At 39.2% G+C, this 26,204-nt stretch overlaps 1 protein-coding gene across 1 annotated transcript; it reads left to right on the forward strand.

The window, feature by feature from the left end:
* On the forward strand, positions 1–26,204 carry LIPC (lipase C, hepatic type). The gene is given in 10 exon segments (XM_054273017.1): positions 1–96; positions 349–502; positions 11,785–11,981; positions 13,593–13,772; positions 16,159–16,276; positions 17,827–18,060; positions 19,394–19,636; positions 22,912–23,032; positions 23,704–23,922; positions 26,099–26,204. Coding segments are annotated over 10 exon segments (1,668 nt in total).

Here is a 26,204-nt window from a genome sequence, read left to right on the forward strand (position 1 = left end):
ATGGCCAAACTCACATGCACAGTCAATACAAAAGGACTCACTGACCAAGATTTCCTCCAGTATCCTCCAAACCTACTGCCCAGTAGTTTCAGTCTAGTAAGAACTATTTCTGTAATGAATTTCCTTTTCTGCCAGAAATAAATTTTTCAAGTGTGTGATCAAGCAGCAAAAAGTTTATTGCTGGCAACATTCTCCCTTTATTTTTTTTACACATTTTACATTTTATTGATCTTGAACAACAGTTTTTCTTAAATTAAACATACTATGTTAGCTTTTAAGGAGAACAAAACAACACCCATAACTGTCTGGCTAAAAATCATCCTGTGTTCATTTCTTTTCTCATTACAGAATAGAAAGAAAATAGTTATAGTTATTAAAACTGAGGTGCATGAAGTGCATCTTTGAGAGGGAAAACTGAGTAGCACAGGCAAGAGCCTGATGTGCTGTGCCAGGGAAGGTGGATGCACAGACCTTTGCCTCCCTGTTATCATTAATTCCCACATTCCCAGATATCAGTATGGATGCACATTATCCCTCTCCCCATGGCTATATGAAGAGCCCAAGAACAGTGAATTGACACAGAATATTTCTGCTATCATTATTCCCTGTCAGTAAAGCTCAGAATGCAGTTGTTGCTCATTTTCTTAACTGTAAATTGTGTATCCAACTGTCCATGCTGGTTTTTTTACACTTATGAGCCTTTGATAAGCCCAAGAAAACCGTTGCCCTGTTGGAATAAATGGCTTTTCCTGTAGATTTTTTTCCTGCAGTTTTCAACTGAGGAAGGAACAGTTCTCAGGAAAGCCTGAGAACTGGGTGGTGAGGACTGTGGCACATGCCCACTTGTCACAGTGCTGTGGGGTTCATTGCTGGCCTACCAGCAGCTGCAAGGGAATTTGGGGCTCATTAGTATGCTGGTGATGCTCAGCTTATTTCCTATTTTTAACCAGAAATGTCATTCTCCAGCCAAGATGCAGACATGAACGAGAAAAAACTTGGCTGGAGCTGACCCTGCTGTGGACAAAGGCAATGCTGGCAGCTGGCACTGAACTGTTCACATTATCCCAGCCTAAAAAGCAGTGTCCACTCTGAGATCACTTCTTGCATCATGCCGACTTTTACTGATGACGTTAGCAGAGGTGGTGATGAGTTTGGTTTGGTTTGGTTTGGTTTTTCAGTGTCAAGTCATGAAGACATTCAGGGAGACTGGAGAGTCTCCAGCTCTAGAACCTGCTCTGAGGACAGGATGAATGTCCCATGTGCAGCATTACACTTGTCACTGGGCTATATTTAGTTGCTTTGCTATATGACAGAGAACATTTAAATTGTCTGTTTGGGCATGTGGATTTTCTCAGCACAATGCAATAGGAGGCTGTATTTTCATAAGCAAATATTAAACACAATGTGTTTTTAAAAATTAGGATCTGCTATGAATGTTTACTGGATATTATCAGAGCTTTGAAGGGATGGACCAGAGGGAAAAGGAAATTGTGCAATGAACTGGAGAGAGGAGACATGGAAAACAAAATGTTCTGGCAGTGTATAATACATTATCACCTTCTGTGACTTAGCCACATAAACTATGACTATTATAGCTTTGTTTTTGTGTAAAAACTTAGCTCTGAGAATTCTAGGTTGAACTCAAATGTAGTACCAAATAACTGAGGCTGATAAATTCACCTATTTGGTGTTCCAGGCATGACATGAGGAGGCAAATAATTCTGTTTATCTGTATTGTTTATCTTCTGACTGTACTACCAGGCTGGTCACTAGAGATGAACAAAATGATGGCTTAGAGATGAAAGAAAGCCTTGGGGTAATTACAGAGCTTTCTGTTGTTTAATAAAAGCAAACAATTAGACATTATTTTTGGGCACAAAATATTACTGCTTGCTAGAAGATGACAATACATGGGTTCTCTCTATTTATAGCTAATTTCTGTATATTTATACTATAGTGAAAAGATTCTAATGTCCACAGTAAAACTGAGCGAGCATCACACACAAGCCAATATACCTGATCTCCATCTGGAAGTGTAAGGAATGAAGAATAACTAACAGTAAGGCAGTTTTCCAGAAGTTAACAACTGACTGCATGTATGTGTCTCAGGCCATGAACAACATCCTTGGTCAGTCAAGGATTACTGGGTGGCACTCCACCCAATTTTATCATGTCCTGACAGCTACCACTTTCATCCAACTCCTGCAGGAGATCAGTTCACATAAACATGCCCAAATTTCTTCCAAGCAAGATAAATGAGACCGGTTTAAACAGTTAAAACAGGTGATGTGAGGTAACCTAGCCCATTTTCCTTGCAGCAAATGGGCAACATTGGAGCACTGACAACAGAACAGTAAGGGTGGGAATTTCTGGCAGGTGGGAGGTGACAAAAAGCTGGAGGTGGTAACCTCCTTGCTGGTACAGATGGATGCAGACAAGGATGCCAGTCCTATACTCTGAATACACACTAAAGCACATTTAGGTTCTTACATGCAAAGGAAAGTCTGCATCCAAATAGTTTTGTTTCTATTGTTACACAAGTTTTTTTTTTTTTAAAGAGGAAAAAAAGATATGTTTTTAAACTGAAAAATGAATTTATATATAGTGGAAAAAAGAAGCCTTCTAGAAGAACCTTTAACTACTGCTTTACACAAGACTCCCTCCCATTTTGTGTCTTTAATTCTTTGCATATGAATAGCAGTTCCACTTTCTTTGCATTGCAAAATATGACAGATTCTAGATAAAACATGCCAACCAAAGTCAGAAGCATGAGCTCTGGTGTTATGTGCACCACCTATGCACAATATGGTAAAGCAGCTTTTGACAAACTTGAGTAGCTAACAGAACAATGCAGAAAGGTGATCTCCACTTTTGTGCACTCGGGTTTCTGGCTCCCCAGTTATTGCTGTCTCCCCCAATTCCCAGAGAAGCAGAGCTCCAAAACTTTGATCTGCAGTGCACCCAGCTGCTGCTGCAGCCTGTGGAGTGTCCCTGCCCCACAGAATCACAGGAACAAGCCCCCATTTCAGCCTTGTCCCTTCCTACTGTGGGCCCTAATGCAGCTCCTTGACACCCTTATGTGGCACATCCACACTTGGCAGAGAAGGGCTGGAAAAAATCTGCCCCTCTGACACGGCCCTGGTGCTTTTGTAGGTTTGCTGTGTTCAGCCAGGGCAGCTGCTCACCAAGCAGCAAAACTGAGGCACTGATCTCTCTTCTGGGCTGGTGCATGTGAGATGGCTGTTTCTGGACTGATAACAAACTGCTCCTTTCCCCCACACTGCATCCATGAGGCTTTTTGGTTGTGCTGTGCTCTCAAGCACTACAGAGGAATGTCTCATTAGGTTTTCTCAGCCACATCATAGAAACTTTCACATTGTTGCCCAAATACAATTGGTCTGTAACTATTTGGAGAATTTTTAACTTCTGAGGCTACATATTCTGTGCTAGGCAAATGAATACAGGGATTATAAAATCAGCTTTCCAGGTACTTTCAAAGATACCTTTTCTTATGCTAATAGAAAAATAAGAAAAGGTTTAAGTGGGCTGTGATATTTTGCACAGAACAATCTTGAGTAAATTAAAATGTAAATTTTTCTACAATCACTGCTTTTGGGTGACAAAGTTTTTGCTTAAGTCTTTAGATGCACCCTGCTTCCATTTGATTTTCACATTTGGAGGTTTTGGAAGAATTTGCCTGATCAGTTCTTTTGCCTGATCTCTTTTCTTATTCCTTATGCTGACTTAGGCAGTTTCTGCAGGAGACTTTTTAGCTTGCTAAGTCAACAGCAAACTAACCCAACAGAAAGAAAAATTCCTTTTCACATGTTGGCTGAGTGGACTGAATCAAAGTGCAAGAATCATGGCTGAACTGCTCAGGTATGGAGAATTGGGTGCTCTGAATTTCTCATTATCACTTCCATGGATGTACAATTCCCAGGACCAGGCCTGCCCTGCCTTGGGAGCTGGGGCTCCTCCCTCACCAGCAAATCTTCATCAGTCTCCTGTGCCTACAGAGCAAAGTCTGGCAGTGCAGGGCCTGGCAAGGCTTGGTCACAACACCTACAAGAGGCAGCAGAGCATCCCTGCACAGCAAAGCTCAGCAGGGATCCTCACTCCTAGGGAGCTGCAGTGCCCCCAGCACCCCGAGGAACAGCAGTGGCTCCCTGTGAATGCTGCACTCCTGGAGGCTGCTCCCACTGGGGTTTGCTACATGCAGTCTCACTTCTTTTCTTTAAATTAGCCCCAATATGCCAGCCAAACACATAAGGTTGTCTTAAAGATGCAAAATAATAAACTTAAAGAGTTAAGAATATAAACTTAATTTAGAAGAACACATACCTAAAGACCCCAGAACTGAAGTTTAAGGACATGACAAGGACACAAGTCAGATTCATAAAAAATTCTGCTAAATAATTTTGATTCTCAGGGGAACAAAAACTTATCCCCTAATCTTGGATGGTTGGTAGTTTTTGGGGCTCCTATCCTGAACAAGCCTCTAGGTACAACCAGAATGCAAATAACAACTCTCAGTTATTAGATTTAGGGGGATTACTCTGCTATACTAATATGTACATTACATGGATTATTTATAGGAGTCTAGAAAGCCCTGTTAAATGAATATCTTAAAACACAAGTAGAATATAGATAGGCTCAATCTAAAAATTAACATTTAGGAAGAACAAGGTAGCATAAACACATCCATTACTTCTTCACATTGCTCACAATATTTTAAATTAATCTCTTCAAAGAGAAATTTGCAGGCTTCTTGTTACCCTTCCATTGTGAGATCAATTCTCAATATCTTCCCTTGCAGCATCTGGCAACTGAATTCTTGACTTTGCTTGTGTTTTCCAGACTGTCAGATTTAATACATTCGTTGTTTAATGATTCCATCCTCACCTTTAAGTTTATGGAGGATTTTCTGTTTTAATCCCAGAAAATATCACAATCAACATCCCTACTCCTAGAAGATGAGGCCTCACTTAGCAAAATAGACGCTCTTTTTGCAAAGGTTTAATGCTTCAAACTTAAAACCACCACAAGCTTATAGTAAAATTTAACATTGCCCATGCTTGTTGATTTTTCCCCACTAAAGCAGATCCATTTTGCTTTGCAAAGCAAAGCAAACTTGGCCTCAGCACACTTTCATGGTGCTGCCCTTCTGGATTCTGTTGAACAGCTCCTGGAGACAGAACACAAAGCTGCTTCATTAAACATCCACCAGCAAATCTAATGTGTGAAAAATTTCAACAACTCATTCATAGTTCAGCTAGTTTATGATAAATTTCTCATCAACAAGACATCACAAGCAGACATCAAAGAAACTCCAGGGAATGATTTCTCTTCTGATATTCAGAAACTTGTGAAGGTGGAAAGTCTAAAGAGAATGAGCAAGGGCAGCTGATTAAATAAGAAAGTTTGTATTTCCAACTATGGAAGCTAGTTATAAAATAAAACCTCATCCCAAGCAGGAAAACAAATCAAATGTGGGGAGAAGGTATTTTTACTTGAATTATAGTATTTAGCATCAGGCATACGTTGTTCACAAGAAGGGTTTGACTGACTTGGAGACTCACAATTCCTGTTCACAGACTAAAACCAGCATGAACAGAAGCATCTGGGGTTGTTCTACCCTGGGATGTTCTACCCCTGCAGAACCCTTTGTCTGTTCCTGGCTTTCATTCATTCTGCTGTCCACTCCTGCTTAGTGCAAATTACTGGGAGACATTTCTTGGAACAGGAATTCCAAATTTCCAAGTAATACTTGCAGATCATACACTGATTTTTCCAGTTGTTTGGCAATAGGTTTAGTAAAATAGATTTAGTTATGTGTGCTTTCAGATAGCCTAAAAATCAATTACATTAACAATCATACTGTTGTTCCCTTTGAAACACAGTGATTTTGTTAATCAATTTCTTTGTGTTCAAAATGTGGAAAGCAACTAAAATCTTCCCAGTTTGGTTCATGTCAGTACAATTGCTAAAAAAGCCCATATAAATAAAAATTGAATGTTAAAATTTTCCTTCAATGTGACATACTGTTGCACAATTCAAATACCTAGGACTACAGGAACTGAAATAGCAGATCTAACCAGAGACACCCTAAAAATCTGATCAGAGATATATCAATTCTGAATGGTCTAGAAAAAAATAATTAAATATATCTTGAAATTTAGTGGTTTACTTATGCCTTGAAGCATTTTGAAGGTTATCCAACCTACTGCAGCTGTTTGGCTCACATCTCCTTCATCTGCATTAAGAACCATGCTCTGGGCCTGGAAAAAGTGCTCAGCAATGCATGGATGCACAGCAAAGATTTAGAAATTGGATATTTTATGTATATGGTCTCTGAATATTAAACACTTGAATCTGCTAAGACAAATGCCCAATGTAATGTTTCACTCACATTAAATACTGTAATAATGGGGGGAATGTCACATGCTCTATCAAGTGCATGTAAATATTGTAGTATTTATAAACAGCATTTAACAACTGTGTATATATTTTTAAGATATACACTTTCTATGTGTGTTTGCACTTTACACAACACTATGGTTCATAATTGTCCATTACAGCTGTGTAATTTATATAATTATCTTACATATTATATTCTAACACATCATTATACTATTACATAGCACTACTTTGCTGCCCTCTAATACATATTTACCTCTACTGGTTTCCAGAGTTTTGGTCCCAGAACACCTTGAAATCCTACAAACTTTGAAGTTACCAGGAAACAAAATGAAACAAATATTTTTTTCTCTGCTCTTCTCAAATTTGGAATTCTGCACCCAAACCTCAAATTCTGCCAGAGGCCCAGAAACTGAATTCTCCCTGTCACTGCAGTAATATGTTAAAATTGCAGCACTGTGTGCCCGTGCAGTGCTGCCAAGAGGCAGCTTTATTTCGCTTGAAATTGAGATTTAAGGCTTTGAGTAAGACACAAATCACATGTCTGGCAATCTAACTCACTGGACCTTAGCATCATGACTTTTAAAAAGCAGTTTCTATCATTTTATACATATTTTCCCTATGACTGGAATCACAATGTGCAAAGGTACCTGGTGTTATGGGTAGAAGGGATTAAACTCTTATTAGAAGTTAAGAAGAAGTCTGTGCTGTTAATAGTTTCAGTAGCACTTTGCATTGTCCTGTGCAGAGAGTATCAAGTATTCCACAAAATGGAATCTTCTGTAACAGCTTTCACTGGACTCCTGGAAAGGCCTGCAGAGCTCAGCAACAATTTGCCCATTCTCATAATGGCTCACCCCAAACTTACAGAGACAAATCTTTGTAGGACACCACTGTGAGGCCCCTTTTACTAGGAGAGAGCTGTACTAGAGCACTAAACAAAAGTACTTGAGAAATTCCTTGTGAACTCAGGTGATGGCAATTGTTATACTCTGGGATCATCTATACAAGGAAAATTGAAACAAAAATTGCATGACAGCATTAATAAAAGTTCTAGGACGCATTCTGTACACAGAACGTACTTAAAATACATCCCAGTAAATTCCTCTTCCTCTTAAAGAGTTTCATTTGAAAACAAATTCATTCAGTAGTTGATAAAAAGTCTAATTTCTGGACAGATTGGCATGGAAATAACTTTTGTAAACAGTGTGCACTACAGAGGTTTTAGAAGAAATATCTACAGGCATCTACTGTAAAAGATCAGTTTGGAGAAATTCAGGATACACTTAAAATGATCAAAGTCTTTTAATACCATATCAGTGAAACCATCAAACTCTTGCTTAGATGAACACACCTAGTGACTGTCAAAGCAAAAAGTTTTTATCTGCTGTAAAAACAGGATTTCCCCTCAGTTATTTTGGTTTAACTAAGACTTTCAGACAAAAACAGTAAAACAAAACAATTTTATTCTTTTAAAAAATAATTATTTTAAAAAATCAAAAGACATAATGGAAAAAAACAAGAACATATTGGAGAGGCAAGAGAAAAGGAGACAAGAAGAATGGGAGGAGAGGGAGATTAAAGCAAAATAGAACACATCCTTTAAAATTCTCCTAATATTTCTTCTAAGACACAGGTTTCTTGGAAGTAGAAAAATTTGAAGGGACTAGATGCCAAGTTACCACTCAGAATAAGATTTTTAGATGCTTAGTCCTATTCCCTGAATGGAACAAAGGCCACTTTGGTAGCCTGAGATTTAATTATACTCAACCCAGGCAGATTCCCCCACTTAAGGCTTGAGTATCCGCTTTCCCTTTTTTCCTACCTCCTTTGCACTCAATAATCTTCCAGGCCCTGCTGACCTCTCATTTTCCCCACTGCCCTTCTACAAACTGAGACATTCATTTGTCTCTTTCTGAGTACCAGAAGGCTGCCAAGCAGAAATATTCACAAGGAGAGTTTGGTGGAATAGCCACAACCAAAAATTCATAAACAAAAACCAAACAAAAAAGTAAATAAACCCACAACTGACTAACTTTGTGCAGACAAGCTGGTTGCACATATGACTATTTACACCCACCCCCCTCAGGTCAGCTCTGCTTTCCAGGGAATAAATCTGTTACCCAGCTCTCTGCCCTGCAGGGCTGTCCCATGGCCCAGCAAGTGAGTTTTACTCAGCAATGCCTTCCTGTGCTAATATTCTAAAGATACTGATGTTTCTCTCTTCTCATTATTCTGGTTTTGTGTTTTAAACAAAAAATGTTTTGTTTAACATGTTTTAAACAATACATGTTCCTGGTGCATGTATTTAGCTTCTCATGCTATGGAATGTTGTGACCCAGAAGTCATGCTGAATTTCTGACACAGCAAGTTGGCACCAGGAAAGTGATTTCACTGCAGTATCACAACAAAAAATGTAAGGCCATAGGAAGAAAATGAACTCCCACTTCCAGGATAGCTACCCTAAAATACAACTCAAAAACTGTCTTACCTATTGCAAGACAGCCTATTTTTTAAAATCAAAATGTACACCTCTCATGAGAGTATCAGTATATGGGAAATGGTTGAAAGGGATTTGCACATAAGTAATAGAGGTGTTCTCCTGGTCCCAAATTTCAACTTCTGTTCAGACTTAATGAATTAATTTTTCAATTGTCTAAGGATTAGGTGAGAGCCACTGAAATATCCTCTTCAACCCAAGCTCCATGACAGGAAGACGGATGCTGAACATTATTTTTCTGAAGTGGAAAAGCTACTTTCCTTACTTGGAAATGCCAATTTTACTCAAATTTTTTGTGCTGTACTGTACAATGAATTTAAAGTGCATGACTAGTAAATACTAAAATTTTACTCTTAACATTAGATACTTCTACTATACTTCATCCTCATTACTTCTCATGTTTAGGCAATTTTTGTGCTATGAAGCAGATATTTTGTAGCTGTATTTTTATACCTAATCAGACACAATACTGAATGTATTTCAATTGTGGATCTCTCTCCCAGAAAAGCATAGGATATTTATAGCTTCAAACCCTGGACAGCATCTAGATCTTTGTCTAGTTTCCAGAAGAGTTTTCATTAACAAGTTTAAAGCAGTGCTACCACATCTGGAAATTTCAGAAGGGACTCCACAATTCTATATTTAGGAACACCTTTTTATCTTTTGGGGTGATTCAATCCAAGTCAGCCTGCTGGATGAACCTGCTTATTTTGTTCAACTGGGAATCTCTCTTCATTTTACTTTTCAATAAGAAAACATCTCAAGTCAAATATAAAAATGCTCTGGTTTTTCTGCCCAAAACTAACTCCAAAACATTTCACAAGAGTCTACTATGTCCACTAGTTGCAATGAAGTGATGTTTACAAACCCAGCCTCCAGTGCACCTCACAGAAATATTGTCAATACAAAGTAAAGGTAAAGGGCTGAACCTACTTTGGGGTGTCAAGAATTCACAAAAGCCTTTCTCACTCATGATTACTGAGCTGCTCTGTGGGAAGGTAATTTATGGAAGCTCACAGATCAGTGTGGCCACACTGCCGTGCCTCTGCTGAGAGAATACATGTCAGAGTAGGATATTCTAAGGAAAAGGAAATTAATCAGCAACCTGCTCACCTGGTATTTTTCCAAAGCAAAACTCTTTGGAGGCTCAGAGAGATCTCTGCACACTTAAATGTAATTACCATGAAAAAATCTTTAGCAGTTGAATTGTGTTGTTCTTGCAAACTGACCTATGAAACTTCCCAGTTCCCTGTGGCCATGTCACTGAGTCACTGCCATGACATTTGCAGCAAGAGGCTGTTGTGGGAGCCTGGCACCTCAGACACTCTTTCCTTCTCCAAGTCATTACAGAGATTAACAGACTGAAGCAGTTCCTTGTTGAATAACACATCTGATCCAATAGGAACTTCTAACTTTTGGCAGCCAAGAAGAAGTTCAAGAAGTGTTTTTAATCCCCTCTCCCAGATTTACCAGCAAAACAATGCTCAGCCATTAAAGCACCGCAGCACTTTCCAGGCAGTGTCTGAAGAAAACAGCTTTTTATCAGACTTGTTTTCTGTACTTTGTACAAACAGTACAGAGTGACAAAGCGCCTTTGCATTGCACAAACACTGAGAGAGCAAAATGAAAATGAAAACAAGGCGTTAAACAAAGAAAGGATGTGTACAATGGAACAGGCACAAGCTACTTTTTTTTTGTTTGTTTTTCTTTTTCTGCTAAAAATAGAACACAATGCTTACCTTTGTGTAGAGACTACTCACTGAAAGCTGAATAAACCAGCCAATAAGAATATCAACATCATTAAAGTTCTTTCTAATTTTCAGTTCTTTATGTAGATTCACCCTTTCCTGACATTACTTACTTCAGAAACTAAGTTCCTCTGCATGAGAAAAAAAAAAATCCAACAGAAGTTCTTTAAAGTGGACATCATAAGGAAGAAGTGATCAGACTTAGTCCTATGGCAGTTAAAAGTGTCCTGAAAGGAAAATGTTAGACATTGAAGTTAGTTACAAATTTTATCTACCAAACCTTCTGTAACTTTGAAGCTTTTTAAATTCCAGCTCTTGTACAAGGCTGAATAGATTTCTTCAATAACGTTTCCCAGCAGTGAAACATAACATTGCCTGTCCATTGGAATGAGCAATAATTAGCAACAAACAGAGAAAAGTGCACATCCAATGCAGGTCAGTTTAGGAGTTTTCTTCCAGAACTGCTACACACTTAAACAAATTAAATATGCTGTTTTATCATGTCTTATCATTACACTGAAATTAAACTTTGAATAAGCTATTTTACCTAAAAACAAAGTCATCAAAAATATTACAATTAAAATAAAAACATGCCGTTTTGCCTTTTCAGAGGAAAAAAAAAGAAGTATGATGTGGTCTAATAGTTTTAAGCAGTCACCCAGGTCTCTAAGCAGTTACAGCCCTGAACAAAATGGTTATTTTAGTGTAATGATGCTTGCTCAGCAATGACTAGCAAAGGCACATTAGTAGAAATGCTCTGCAGAGATAAGAGCCTCTGAATGCCCCTGCCTGTGCATGACTCCATGGTCAAGTGGTAACACCTGTACTCTGATCTTACAATCCTTGTGCATTTGCAAGGGCCTGTAGCAATCAGATCCCCATTCCTGTGTAACTGTTCTTGTTCACACAGAGGGACTCAGAGGCACATCTAGACCATCTCAGACTTTGAAAGAGATCACTTTTTTGACCCAAAATGTACAGCTTAGGCCCACGGGAACAAGCAACAATTATACACAGGAGGAGTTCCAAGCTCACCCATTTACTGTTTGACAAACTGTGTTGCACTAGTAACTGCTCCAGGTTTTCAATTCCTTCCTATTATGGCTGTGGTCACAAATTTCATTTCAGAGGCACTGAGATCATGGAGTGAACTCATTAGAGGAAAGAAAGATCAGCAAAACTTCGAAACCAGATTTCGACTCTATACAGACAGAGCTGGAGGCAGCTGCCAGATTTTTGTTAATCAGCTGGAGACTCTTGACAAATGCCATTTCAATGCCTCTCTTCCTCTGGTGATGATAGTCCATGGCTGGTCGGTATGAGCTCACACTTTATCTTTAATTCTTGCTACATCTGATTTGATATACTTTCCTTCTCATTATGCTACAGAAGCAACTTCAGAAGTAAGGTCATAGTACAAAGACGATAGATTTCACTGGGACCTATCATGGCTAGAAAAAATACAAAGTGCATATTCCTGACAGATTCTGAAGGAATGGTCTACAAGCAATTTTTCACATGAGACTCCCATGTCAAGGATTAAATTCAGCCCTGGTTTAAAGCCAGCAGAGCTTGAATGAGTCGCTGAATTAATGTGCTGTGCCCTGGAGAGCAGAACATCAGTATCATTTCTCTGATATGTTCACTGGCAGATATTTACAGACTTCTTGAAAAGTGGCCACAATATCCCCATATCTTTCTCACAGATACACCTTTAAAAAGAACTTCTCCACAAGCCCCTTCAATTGGAAGCAAAGCCTTCAACATCGATTATCACTGAACTGCTTCCAGTTAAACTGTAAAAAACCAATTCACCATAAAAAATCTTTCTCAAAAGCATGCCAATAGTAAGAGTGACAATTCATCAGCTTCTCAGTTGGAAAAGAAACAAAAGAAAAGGCAGGATAAGAAACAAAGTAATTTTAATAGATCCTTAAATGCTCATAGCACCAATTCAATCACATAAGGTGGCACAATGGATTGTTCTTGCACATCTGCAAATATGCAGAGGAACTTTGAACACCCCCTGTGATGCACATAACTCCCTTAACAAATGAGAGAGATACATTTAACTCCCTTAGTAAAAAAAAATTAAACTCCCTTGCAAAAAAAATTAGTTCAAAACCTACACCCTCCTCAAACCACGGGCCTGAAGCTGCTGCCAGTGAAATTCATCATTCACATTAACTTAATTTGCAGAGGTGTTGGATCCTTAGAGGAGTGTGTGTGGAAACCCAGACCTGAGACTCCCAAATTCTAATACATTAGAAGAGATAAGGCTATTTTATCAATTGAGGAAATACACACAATGAGAATAACAATTAAATCTGATAAATTAAATAATAATTCTAGTCCATAAAATCAGAAACATGCTTTGATGCAAGAAAATTGTAACCAGCTATTCAAAAAAGAATGACTCAAAACAAGCAGCTCTCCAAATAGAATGGCTAGAGATGACAAATGCTTGCTGGTCTGCAATCCTCCAGCTTCCCTTCTCCAATTTTTTTAGCTTATACTTAAAGGGATAGCTGCTCTTGAATGAAATCAGGCATTTCCTGGGCATTTATCTTATTTATGTCTGTCTTTTAACCAGTACTTTTAACCAGTACCTTTTAACCAGTTAACTCTGGATGAGTTAAAGTATTTGGGGACATCATTTTCACTTATAAGAGTTCCTATTAAAAAACACACACTGTTATACCCTTATTATATTACTCTTTTTTTTTTTTTTTTGGTCCAACAAAACCTACAGATTCTCAGCAAGGAGAAGCAGGCTGGGGCCCCTAAACTCTAGTTATCAGCATTAATCTCTCCCTGTTCATATTGTGGTTTTTGTTTCATGTTTTTCACAAGAGATATTTGGCAGAGACTGCTTTCCCATAACAATGGTTTTCTTATTGTTTGGGGTTTTTTCCCAACTGTAACAGGTGGATGGGATATTGGAAAGCTGGATTTGGAAAATGGCAGCAGCTCTGAAGTCCCACCCTGAGCCGATGAACGTGATCATTGCAGACTGGCTGACCCTGGCTCACCAGCACTATCCCATTGCTGTACGGAACACGCGCACCACGGGACACGAGATCGCGCGGTTCCTGCAGTGGCTGGAGGTGAGAATGCCACACCAACACGTTCCTCTGGAAAAGATGTTTGGTTTTACACTTCCACAACCTTTCTGAAATACTGGGCTTGCTAATGCTTTCTTTTCCATCACTCACGTTTCTTTAATGAAGTGCATGTTTTTCTTCCATATACTTTCATAGGAATTTGTAAAACTCTCATCATGCAGGAGGTCAAAGCAAGTGGACTTGCTTATGAAAATATTTTTATATATCTTTAGAGGTGAGATAGTTTCCCGCTACTTAGACTTTTCCATAGCATGTGTGTGGGCAGCTGACACTGTTCCATATGTAGAAAACAGGCAGACATCACCATTTGCAAGACATAAGTACAGGAAAATGAGTTTGTTATCTGTGCTCAACTTCTGCTTTTAATGCAGAATTCAATCCCGACACTGTGTCTGATTTTTGCTGCAGTTTCCCAAAGATTAGGATAAAATAATGGCTTAGAGATCCAGAATGTAAAGGGAGACCTTTCAAGAGGACAGACATGCTTCACAAAGCAGATGACATGGAGGCAGCAGTGAGTACAGAGCCACACTAATGCAGTGACTATTTATCAAAACTCCTGCTACATGGGAGCAGGGCCATGGCTGGACTGAAAAGGCTGCAGCAGAGTCTGCACAGGATCACTGGTCTCCAGCACAATTTAAGAAAAGGCAGAAAGCAAACAGTAGAATGAGAATCACTCATACAAACCAGGAACTCCAAGCAACTCTTATTGTATCAATCTCTAACATTAAGTACTTAATTTGAAATTAAATTATGCTTCTATACCTGACAATGAATTTTTGAGTACATTACTTTAAATATGGTGAGGCCTAAGGTGGCAGAGAAATTTACTGCAAGGCTGAAAGGTTTGGAGCAAATACCTTTAAAGGCCTAAGCAGGAACAGCAGGGCTAGAAGGAGCTGTCAGATACCACACCCAGTTAGGGACAAGAGGCACAAAAGAGGAAGCAGCAAATTCAGAGTCACTATTTTTCATTGTGATATTAGAAGAAATTTCAGCTCTTGGTCAAATATAGTTTAACTTGCTGGAGCCTAAAGTAATTTTTTGAAGCTGTTTAATTATTGAATTAATCAAATGGTGGACTTTGATCAGTTCCCAGGAGGACATATCACATTGTCAACAATAAAGACATTCTGTGATTTCCCAGTGTCAACAAACAAACCAAGGCTTGAATAAATTACTCCTTGCTCCAGTATTGTAGGTAGTTACTCTTTTGCTGTGATGTGTTCCAGAATTTAAATATACCATAAATTTTCACAGCATTGAGTGTCTCCAACCAGTAAATGTTCCTCACATTGAGAAGCACCCCTCCAGAGTTTAACAGTTAAACCCCTTTCATTCCAATTCCCACCATTATTTTTCTGCTATGCTTCTGTCTGCTTAAAGGCAGATAATTATTTCAAAGATTCTCAATGGATGTAACAAAACCTGCAGTGCCAAACAACATTTTAATAAAGAATAAGGAACAAACAATAAGTAAATATTAGTGCTCTTATTTCAAGAATAGGGCATGATCAGTAACAGCCTCAATAGCACCCATTTCAGTATCATCTGACAAGAAAATTGGTCAGATCTTGTGATTTCTAAGAGCTGTCTCTCTCACAAGTAGTCTGCCAAGTTTCACTTCATCTTCAGAAGAGATTGGTATTGAGACTGCACAGCCACTCCACTGAGACAGGCAACATTCACAAAGAAATTGAAAGTGAGGTTTGCCTTTCCTGCAAGCAAAATATGCCACATTTTTCTTTACAAGTCAGATAAACTTTAAACCTTGCAGCTCAGGTGAAATGCTTAAGATACCATTGATTAGGTAGAAAGAAGGAAAATTCTGCTTTAACTGGTTTGTTACAAATCAGACACACTTCTTTGTACAAGAAATATCACTGCTGTATCATTTAACATGCCTGATCAATATTTTGATCCCTTTAGTTTGACTTGTGATGGTATCTCAGCCAAAAAAAAAAAAAGACACTTTTTGCAGGGGATTATTTTACTCTGAAGTTAAAGAACAGATATCCATTTTATAATAATAGGAAAGCCAAATGCTGCTGACAAAAGGCAGTGAACACCTGCATCAAATGACTGATAACAAACAACAAGAAAAATTCCACTGTGTTGATGGTTTTCCTGTGCATAGAAGATAAGTGGCAGTGCCCAAATGTGTGGCATTTTCCTGCTGCATGAAAAAGAATCAAGGAATAACATTCCAACAGGAATTTACTGAATGATTCATGCACCTCGTTTGGCCACCATCAACATACAAATTCCTTGTGTTATAATTCCCAGTATTCCTAACATGTAATAGATATTTCACTGTTTATTTTTCACATTTCTTCATCTAAATCAAGGTGCCACTATCTTCCAGGAATCTGTTCAGTTTTCCAGAAGCAATGCTCATCTAATTGGATACAGCCTGGGAGCTCATGTTTCAGGATTTGCTGGAAGTTTTATCAATGGTACAAAAAAGATTGGAAGAATTACAGGTAAAAGACTTATACCTTTAAAAAAACTAACAGTCAACTGAATCAAGTTATGAAGATATTTGACATATCAATGTCATATTGACAATTAGCTGTTGAATAGCAATATTCAGCAGAGTTTAGAGGTTTCATCTCATTGGTTTAGAAATTAGATTTAGAAACTTAATGAAAATATTTTTGAAGAATAGGTCTCATAGCATTTCTATCTTTGATCTTTCCTACCTCAGTCCAATTATGACATACAGAATACACAAGCATGGGGACTAGAAATAATAAACCAAAGCCTCAAGCTGCTGGTTGCTTAAATTTGTCTCTTATCCATTCCCAGTAACACCTTAAACTAAATGTTAGCCACTAATCTTGGATCTTTGGCCACTGTCTTGACCCAAAGTCATTCAAATACTGCTCATTATTAGCGAGTAATTTAAAAATATATTAAGGAAATTGTCTGACTGTGCTTGAGCTTTCAATTGGGGGACAGTGCCCATATAGTGAATTCAAAACAGCTTTTGTGTGGCAAAAATGAGAATTCTGGATTACATTTTACAACAAGCATATCATCAGAGTACCCCTAGTAGATGCTTAAAGTAAACAAAATTAACCCTAAAACTTGATTAACTGGTGACATTCTGAACCTTCTGTAATGTTTTGTAACTGTACTAATTATGAGTGTAATGAAAATACATTTATCATATTCTTGATACACTATATACAGTACCTCATCTAATACACAGTGACAGCTTAAAAAACCCAAACAAAATGAAAGCAGAAGTGCATTTTACACAAGACCTACATCAGCTACATTTAAGTTATCAGAAAAAATATTTTACTTGCTGCCTGTTTTACTAGTCTTGTCTGGTTATATCTATGCAACTATATTATTACACAATATCAACTGAAGAATATAAAATTTAGAAGCTTGTCCTCAAAGCTGAGTGCAGCTTTAAACTAAGCACAAAGTTCTCTTCCTGAATCAATTCCCAACCAAGACCACCATGCAAAAAAGTCCAGAAAACAAAAATCAGCAAGACTCCCTAAGTGGAGTATCATTTCTCTGAATACTGTAATAATCTGCCTTGAAGATTTTTTAAGCTGAAGAATTATTATAAATAAAATCTAGCAGGCATACAGGGCTTTTAAACAATAACTGGAGCTTTATAAGGTTTTAGGTCCCACATGTGGGCTAAAAGTCAATCTTGCTGTAGGACTGGTGTCTTCCAAAGGACCTCTGAAACACACAACCTCTAGAGTTTGAAAGAACAAAATTATGTCAAGGTCCCTCAAGTGCCACTGGCAGCAGCACAGTTTGTCTCTAACAAACACGTCTGTCTCTGGGCTGTGTCCTTGTGCAGGTCCCAGTTAGTGTTTGTTCCAGGGCCTGTGTTTGCTTTAGGTGTGACTCTCTGTGGAACAAGTGTTGTTATTGTTTCCATCAGGGAAAGACCTTGTAAAGCACCAGGTGCTGCCTGTTTTCAGACATTTATCCCAGACTTAGAGCAGTAGAACATTCCTTGTGCACTATATGACAATGGGATTATTTGCATTTATTGCAGGCCTTGACCCTGCTGGGCCCCTGTTTGAAGGAATGTCACCCACAGACCGTTTATCTCCAGATGATGCAAACTTTGTGGATGCAATTCATACCTTCACCAAACAGCACATGGGCCTCAGTGTTGGCATCAAGCAGCCCGTGGCTCATTTTGACTTTTATCCCAACGGAGGCACCTTCCAGCCTGGCTGTCACATCCTGCACGTGTACAACCACATTGCACAGCTGGGGATTGCTGGTAAGCACCAATGGCACACAGTGGGAGCCACCAGGGCAGCTGGACTGAGCCTGTCTGGTGGTCTTAAACAGCATCTAAGGACTATCATTATCACCCTTATATGCAAGGTATTTTCTTGTTTAGAGATTAATTATCTGATTTTTATGTGTCTTGAGTTCATATTGGTTTTACTGACTCCAGCAAGGAATTGAGCTGCCTAGCACTCCTGAAAATGAGGCCATGAGCATCCTGCTGTCAAGCACCTCTGAATAATTTAATGGTATTTGTTTCAGCAGTAGAAGAGATGAGACAATTTATTCTAATTAAGCCAGATTTGTCTAGTGTGCCATTAATTATATCAAATCAAATGAAATACAGGTCTGTACTACTCACCTCTATAGCTCACCTTTTCCAACTCCACGTCCTTTGGTGGCACAGATGATGCTCTCTCCAGGACCTGAGTGCCAGTGTTCCAGGCTAGCTTTTATTTATAGAAGCTTGTTATCAATGTACCTAAACATAAACCTATAGAGAAACTGATGCAAGATACTGAAAAAGGTCCTGATGTGCAGTGACAACCAGAAGTGCTGGCTGAAAACCCTCAAAGAGCCCTGCTCACCCAGCAATGACATTGCAGAAGCACTTCTCAATTATCCTCATGCAATGCCTAAATCTGGGCATTACTTGTTAGAAGATAAATCATGACAAACGTGAAACCAAGCATCAGCTCAAAGCTAATCAACACAGACATAAAACATCCTATTTGCACAAAATAATTTTTGCAATTTGATAACATTTTAAGAATATACCTTTCATAATGCAGGCCTATTTAATACTTTTATTGAGTTTAATAAAATTTTTCCTCCTTTTTTCCAAGCAGCAACTGCAAGAAAAGTTCAATTCAACATAGGAGTGTGTCAGTCTAATAGGGACAAAATATTGCTGCCTAAGCATCCAAATCCAAGAGTGTTCAGCCATTCCAAATGAGACTGCTGTCTTTAATGTGGCATGATCTGAAAGACTGCACATCAACTCAGGTTGAATTGTCTATTGACAAAAACAGCCAGAATCAAGGTTCATATTTACAGTCTGATATAGTCAGCCTAGAACAGTTTAAGCAGGAAATTATTTAAGTTTATTATCATGGAAGTTCAGCCATTCTATTTTTGAATGATCCTAAAAGTAAAATTGCTACAATGTATGATTTCTGAGCCAAACTGTGATGCAAAGGGTAGGTGTGGGGCGGGAAACAATATCACATGTTTATAGTTTATAGTTGGCTGCAGTACTACTCTGCAGTTGAAATGGTAAAAAAAAAAACAAGGGCATGTAAAATTTTGTTGCATTTTTTCAGGCATCACTCAAACTGTGAAATGTGCCCATGAGAGGTCAGTTCACTTGTTCATCGACTCTCTGCTGCACAAGGACAAGCAAAGCACAGCGTACTGGTGCAACGACATCAACACTTTCAACAAAGGGCTGTGCCTCAGCTGCAAGAAGAACCGCTGCAACACCCTGGGCTACAACATCAGGGAGGAAAGGCTGCCCAGAAGCAGACGACTCTTTCTGAAAACAAGAGCGCATATGCCCTTCAAAGGTTTGTGGGAATACTTTTTAGTGTCCAGATTGATCACAAAGTAGAAGTCTGAGCCTAAGCTTTGTGATCCTATTTACTCATTCATTAAAGCTTATAAAATCTGTGAGAATAATCAATTTGCTGAGACAACTGAGAGTCCCAGTAGGCTATCTTGATGCCCTTTCATCCAGACCCTGGCTCTCATATTTCTGTGGGAAAAAGCACACTGCCTGCTAGCCCCAGGCGAGCTGTGGAGCTGAGGGCTCGCAGATGCCCAGGGTCCTGATCTGCAGGATTTTCCTACAACTGGACTGTGCAGGTTTATTCTAACATATGCAGGCATACAGCCAAGCCAAAAAAAGCTGCATAATTACTCTGGGAGGCCTATAAAACGTTCTGCGTTTGCCCAAATTTTATCTGCAATTAGACTATGAAATGACATATAAATTACTACTTTCCAAATAATGGACAGAGAACAGAATAGCATGGACTTTTACGTGGCTGAACTGCAGCACTAAAATTAAGACTGGCACTCTGGCTTTAGCTCTACTACGTTACTTTACCGAGTCAGTGTGCAGTTTTGGCTGTATTATCAGACAGAGGGGCCATGGCCTGCCAGGGGGCGCAGGCCCTTCGTACCAGTCTCCGCTGCACTCAGCCGCCAGAGCCCACTGCTGCTGTTGAGCAGACGTTCCCTCGCCACTGGAAATGTTCACGTACTTTTAAAAGTGGGAACAAGCAGGACGATGTGGGACAGTCCTTTCCTGAGGGGCTGTGGGTGCAGGGGCGACAGCGTCCCGCCGCCCGGCTCTGCCCCTCACCACCTCCTTCCCCGGCTGCCATGAGGCGTGTGGGGAGCAGCGGGGCGGGCGCGGGCCGAGGCACTGGGCACACACACGGAGGAGGCTCCGCTCCGGCTGAGGCCCTGCCTGTCCCCGGCACAGCCTCGACAGCCACGCCACACTCTCGCCACAGCCCCGGCACAGCCCCGGCCGCGGGAGTCCCGCAGCCCCGCAGCGGCTGCCGGGCTGTGCCGGGGCCGGAAACTCCCTCCTGCCGGAGGGCTCTGCCCCCGCCTGCCCCTCGCCCTGGGCTTGGGGAGCGCTTCCCATGTTCGTGCACCCCGCAGGAACACTGAAGGGATGAGGAGAAAGCTTTAAAAGGCTGCTTGCATTATATAGCTGGTCTCCCCACAGTGCCCGGTTACTCAGATGCATTATCATAGATTCAAAAAACAAAACAAAACGAAAACAAAAAGCCAAAACAAAACAAAAAACCCCAAAACAACCACCAAACCAAACAAAAATTCAGGTGCTTTTAAAATAATTTTGGAAGTCTTCCACTAGCACAGCTGTGAAATATTCAGTGATGACTCCAGAGGGACCTACAGAGCCCTGAATGATACTCAGAGCAGCTGAACTTGCTGAATTTCTTCTAAATACTGTTTAAAATGGCTCAGGAAGATACTTGGAGTAGATTTTAAAACTCCAGAGGCTGTGTCTAGTTCCTGAAGTTATCTTGCTCCATCACAGTCAGAGCTAGGTCCTCACCAGAACCAGAGAATGACAGGGACAGGCTCTGGGGATGCATTGCCTGCTGCTCCCACACCTGGACACAGAGATCACTGTGTTGTGTTCCTCTCTGGATATGGAGCTGGTTTCAGTTTGGGGTAAAATATCTCTGTCCTATTGGCTTAGATTGCAATTAAACATGTTGCATTTTTATGCTTAGAACTGGTTTTGCATAAAAACCCATCCTTGGCACATATGTGGATAAAGTACCCCAGACAATGATCTCCTTTCACAAAAGTTCCCCAACAAAGCAGCAACTGTAGGAAGATGCTTACAAAGTCATCTTTGTAATGCTTTAAAAAAAAATAAATTTGAAGATCATGTGAGAAGCACAAATAGAAGAAATTTGGGAAACTCAACATTACGCATCACAATCCTCTATTTTCAAGCTAATGACATTATATTCTGGAGCATACATCAGTCCAGCTCAAAGAAAATCCCCAGTCTGTTTCATGGAAATTAACATTTATAATAAAGCTGTGATGGGACTCTGAGTTTTTATATGATTTTTCCTTAAAGTAAGCACCATAATCACAGCAAAACCTTAGGTTGTGTCTGATCATATACTGAAAAATCAGTTTTTACAGAGAGAAAACCCAGAGAAAGACAGATTAGTTATAAAAGTGATCTGTAAACAACCCTCTCTGCCTTGGTCCTCATCAGGTTTGTGGCACAGAATCTGCCATTTTGTTTTCTACTGAGGGATCCATTTTCAAAAGAAAATACATTGTTCACTAACACAACAACTATAAAATAATGAAAGGATATAGCTGTTCCAGCAAATACTTTCCATCATGAGCACTCTTAGCTGCACAAAAAACCCCTATCTGTGCATGTGCATGAAAATATGATTCCATTAGTGGTGTGGGGAGCCATTCTCAGATGTAGTGAAGACTGAAGTGAGTAGAGAGTCTCCACTCAAAAACTAGCACGCAATAATGTTCCTTCATATCAAAATCTATCAGTTTTGTCTAGAAAGTTGCTGGAAGAATGACCAGATAGAAGAGTTCTGGACATTCAAATGTAGCTGACAGTATCTGTATGCACATACTTGAAATCTATGTTGTTGGGATTTTCTTTTTCATAATTTTCAAAATATCAAACTGATGACTTCTTAGGCCTTTTTTATGCTAACAATACTCAGTTCAGACTTTCCTAAACAGTGTTCTAGAAACTCCCCAGACCTTGAAGCATTAATGACATTGTTAACAGATGTGTGTAAAGCACAACATATCATTAGGCAGTCAAGGAAAGTTTGTGAGTCATCTGTTTTGCAGGGCAATTTTCCAGTTGATCAGAGTAACAGCCTGACCACATTGCTTAAGGTCTTTGATCTGTATCATACATCTCTAGTCATGCCCAGTCACAAGGATTTGCCTGGTCACTAGATAGAGGACTTGCCAGAAATTCTGACAACTAAACTCCAGAGAAGCTGAAATATTTCCCATGGAGGAATGTTTTATCCCAAAAAGAAACTCAACGCTGATTACCTTTTTCTCCATCCTTTAAATAAAGCAACAGGACCACAAATGCTAACAGATTACATAGCACAGCACAGCAACAACCAGGAAAAATGACAATGTTTTAATTTCAACAAATTAGGTTGAAAAGTAAAATGAAACCATCAACTTTCTGCTCTGAAAGGCAAAATTCTTTTGCCTAAGAAAACTATTGATTATTTGACCATTAATTTTTCCACTTTTTGCCAATTCTTCCTTCCTACAGTGTATCATTATCAGTTCAAGATCCACATCATCAATGAAATCCAAAGCAAGCCCATAGACCCAGCTTTCACCATGTCTCTGACAGGGACTAAGGCAGATGCTAAAAACCTGCACATCCCATTGTGAGTATTGTACCACATGTAATTGTGCATGTGACAATTTGTAATATACAACATTGATAATCATGCTATGAGGGAAATGGTTTAGTGCAGCTAAGTGAACATGAACTGGAAATTGTACTCACTTCACTCATTCTCCCTGAAAGTCACAAGTTCTTACAATGATGATGCAGTTTGTGCAGAAAAAAATTGTTGGAATACAAACAGTAAATTTGGAAATTTTTCTGTCCACTTACTTTGGTCCATCCCATGGCTAAGACAGGGAGGTATAATCAATTAAAACACAAATGAAAAAATCAGCTGTAATTAAGATAAAGAATTTTGGATATTTATCACGATGAACACTATTTGTATTAATGAAAGCAAAGGCAAGAGTGTGTGTATGTGCATTTGCTCTAGCAGGCAGAAGTTGTAACATAGATGCTATTATGGGACACCTTTTGCTGTCAGAAACCACTACTGCTTTGTCAGCTGTTCAAGCTTCTGCCACTTCTGCTTCTTTCCTACCATGTTGTCATATTTCATCACTTTTTTGCACCTGGAGGAAGAACATTCTTGAGACATTAAGAAGCAAACATAGTTCTTTCTCTGGTTTTCACAGGAAAAAAATGTTGTTTTGTTCACTTTAATTCATAATAATTAAGACAACATTATTCTCATCTTGTTTTCCGTAGAGTTGAAAGTATTACTGGGAATAAAACCTACTCGTTTCTCATCACCCTGGACAATGATATTGGTGACATCATAATGATCAAGTTCAAATGGGAATTACCTCCACTTTGGGGAAATATCTGGGACACATTTCAAACCATAATACCATGGACAAAGGGCACTCGTCGACCAGGACTTATAGTGAAGGAAATAAGAGTGAAAGCAGGGGAAACACAGCAAAAGTAAGTGCAATGAGAGCACTCAGTAACTCCACAGGTGTTTGGCACCCAGGTTATCCCAGTTCAAACACGAGCAGCCAAGCCCCAGCAGTCACACCAATGAATGTAATTACCTCACTCCATAAGGACCATATGAAATTTCAATGAAACAAGATACTGTGCAAAATAAATAATGATTTCAACATTAACATCATGAAATATTCAGATTCCTACTTACAAAAAAATATGCAAAATCTTAATTATTTGACTTTCAATACTTACTTCCAAGAGAAACTCAGCTTCACCATTCTTGAAAATACTCATTAGAAGGATCATGTGCTGTACTACACAGTCCTCTGATTATTTTTAGTGTTCTTCTTTCCCCTGTTTATTGCTTTGAAACTGGATCACCACATCTGAGCAGCCTTGTTCTCTACATACAGAAATGCTAACACATTTGAAACTGCCTACTCATGCAGAGAAATTTCAGCCAGAAGACAGAATAAAAAAATTATAATAATTCTCACTGCTTTAATCCTTGGAGAAATTTTAATTGTGCAGTTTAATTAAGGTTAATGAGAAAAGCACCTTACCTTTAACTGAGGCTCAGTCCTAGAAGGCAATTTTTTGGTACATTCCCTTTCTTACCACCACAACTGGTGCAGACTTCCTGCAGAACAGCTCTTACTGGCAGAGCTGCATCTCCTTAATATTGACACAAAAAACAAATTAGACAATTGAAAGAGGCATTTCATAGGACAATCTGTGTGTGCTGGGGGGCAGAGGAAGGATCATATTCTCCTGGGTTGTATCCTCCTAAAAATGTATTTTTGAGGTGTTTTCCTAACCTAGCACTTGGCATGTGCTCCTGCCATAAAAATCAAAGGAGTTTCTCAACATTTCCTGCTATTTTAAAAGCCACAACCCAAAATCAGTATTGAAAGCAAATTACAGCAAAGCATAAATTGCAAACTAGGGAGCTCTGTTTAGGTGCAGGTTCCTGTACCTTGAAATAAAAGGTATGAAGGTGAGAAGTCATTTTCCTAACCAGGAAGGTCTTATCCAATGCAGCTGTGCCAGTAACCTGGCACAAGCTAATTACTGCTGATGTACTTCTTTCCTTATCTAGGAAATTATTAAGTGAGGGGGGCTCTTATACTGACAAAAAATAATGCTGGTAGCTTCAGGTACCTAATGCTCCTTAGAAGCTTTTTTTGCTGCAAGTGGAAGCAGTTTGTGACAAGCTTTTACTGAACACTGATTAGTGCTGGGTTTTGTTCTCTGCAATCTGGGCAGTGACATTTAGTTATCACTGAAATACTGCGTTAATGTTTAGGGGGGGAATGAAAGATTATTAGGTGGTTCTAAAAGGAGAAACAAAGAACACTCAAGGAAAAGTATTTTCTTCAGAGAAAAAAGGGTATGTAGAGTTCTGCCTTCCTCAGAATACCAAACATTGTGTACTGCAGAATTAGCAACTTTGGAAATCCAATAATTAGAAAAGGTAGTAAACATGAAATTTTGATTTCTCTTGTGTTTTCTCAAGCATTTGAACAACTGACAATATTTTATTGTTATACACATATCCGTATCCCTATGTTAGAGATAGTAACATGTAGTATCTAGATGTTTGTGATCTTTGTACGTGATGAAAGTTCCTTTGTGGCATTTAATGGCAAAGACTTGTAGAGGTGTAACAGCATAAACTTAAAAAGCAGTTAACAAACAGACCGTTATGAGCAATAAAATACCCCATTCCAACATTTGCTTTCAAATATTTCTGTAGCATACGCAGCTGCTGATGTTAGCATCCTACATAGCTGGTTTTTAGCAACCTCCCAGCTAAATACCAGTATTCCAGCAGCCCAGATAGGGCAAGCATGCTGGGAACAGTGAGAGTTGGAGCAATGCCCCCCTGACAGGAAAGCCCAGGTGACTGTGAGAACACCCACAGTGACACCAGGGAGACACAGCACAATGCCCTCAGTACCCAGGGGTTGCCTGCTGCTCCTCTCCTCTGTCCCTGTGCTCTGGCAGGCAGATACAACTCTTTCCTCACAAAATATACAAAATATATATACAAAATATATTTGTAATCATTACAAATATACTTCCTGTAAAAGACAGGCTAAAGAATGGGAAACTCTAATGTTAAACTTTCTAACCAACATTGTACTCACATGCTGTCTTTTCTTTCCAGAAACACATTTTGCCCCCAAAGCACTGACAATATTCACCTTCATCCATCCCAAGAGAAGATATTTGTGAGCTGTGAAGATCTCTTCCAGACCCAAAACAGAAAATGA

The sequence above is a fragment of the Melozone crissalis genome, unplaced genomic scaffold (assembly GCF_028551555.1).
Source record: "Melozone crissalis strain CALT ecotype California unplaced genomic scaffold, PUWL_Pcris_2 ptg000014l_1, whole genome shotgun sequence".
Lineage (NCBI taxonomy): Eukaryota > Metazoa > Chordata > Aves > Passeriformes > Passerellidae > Melozone > Melozone crissalis.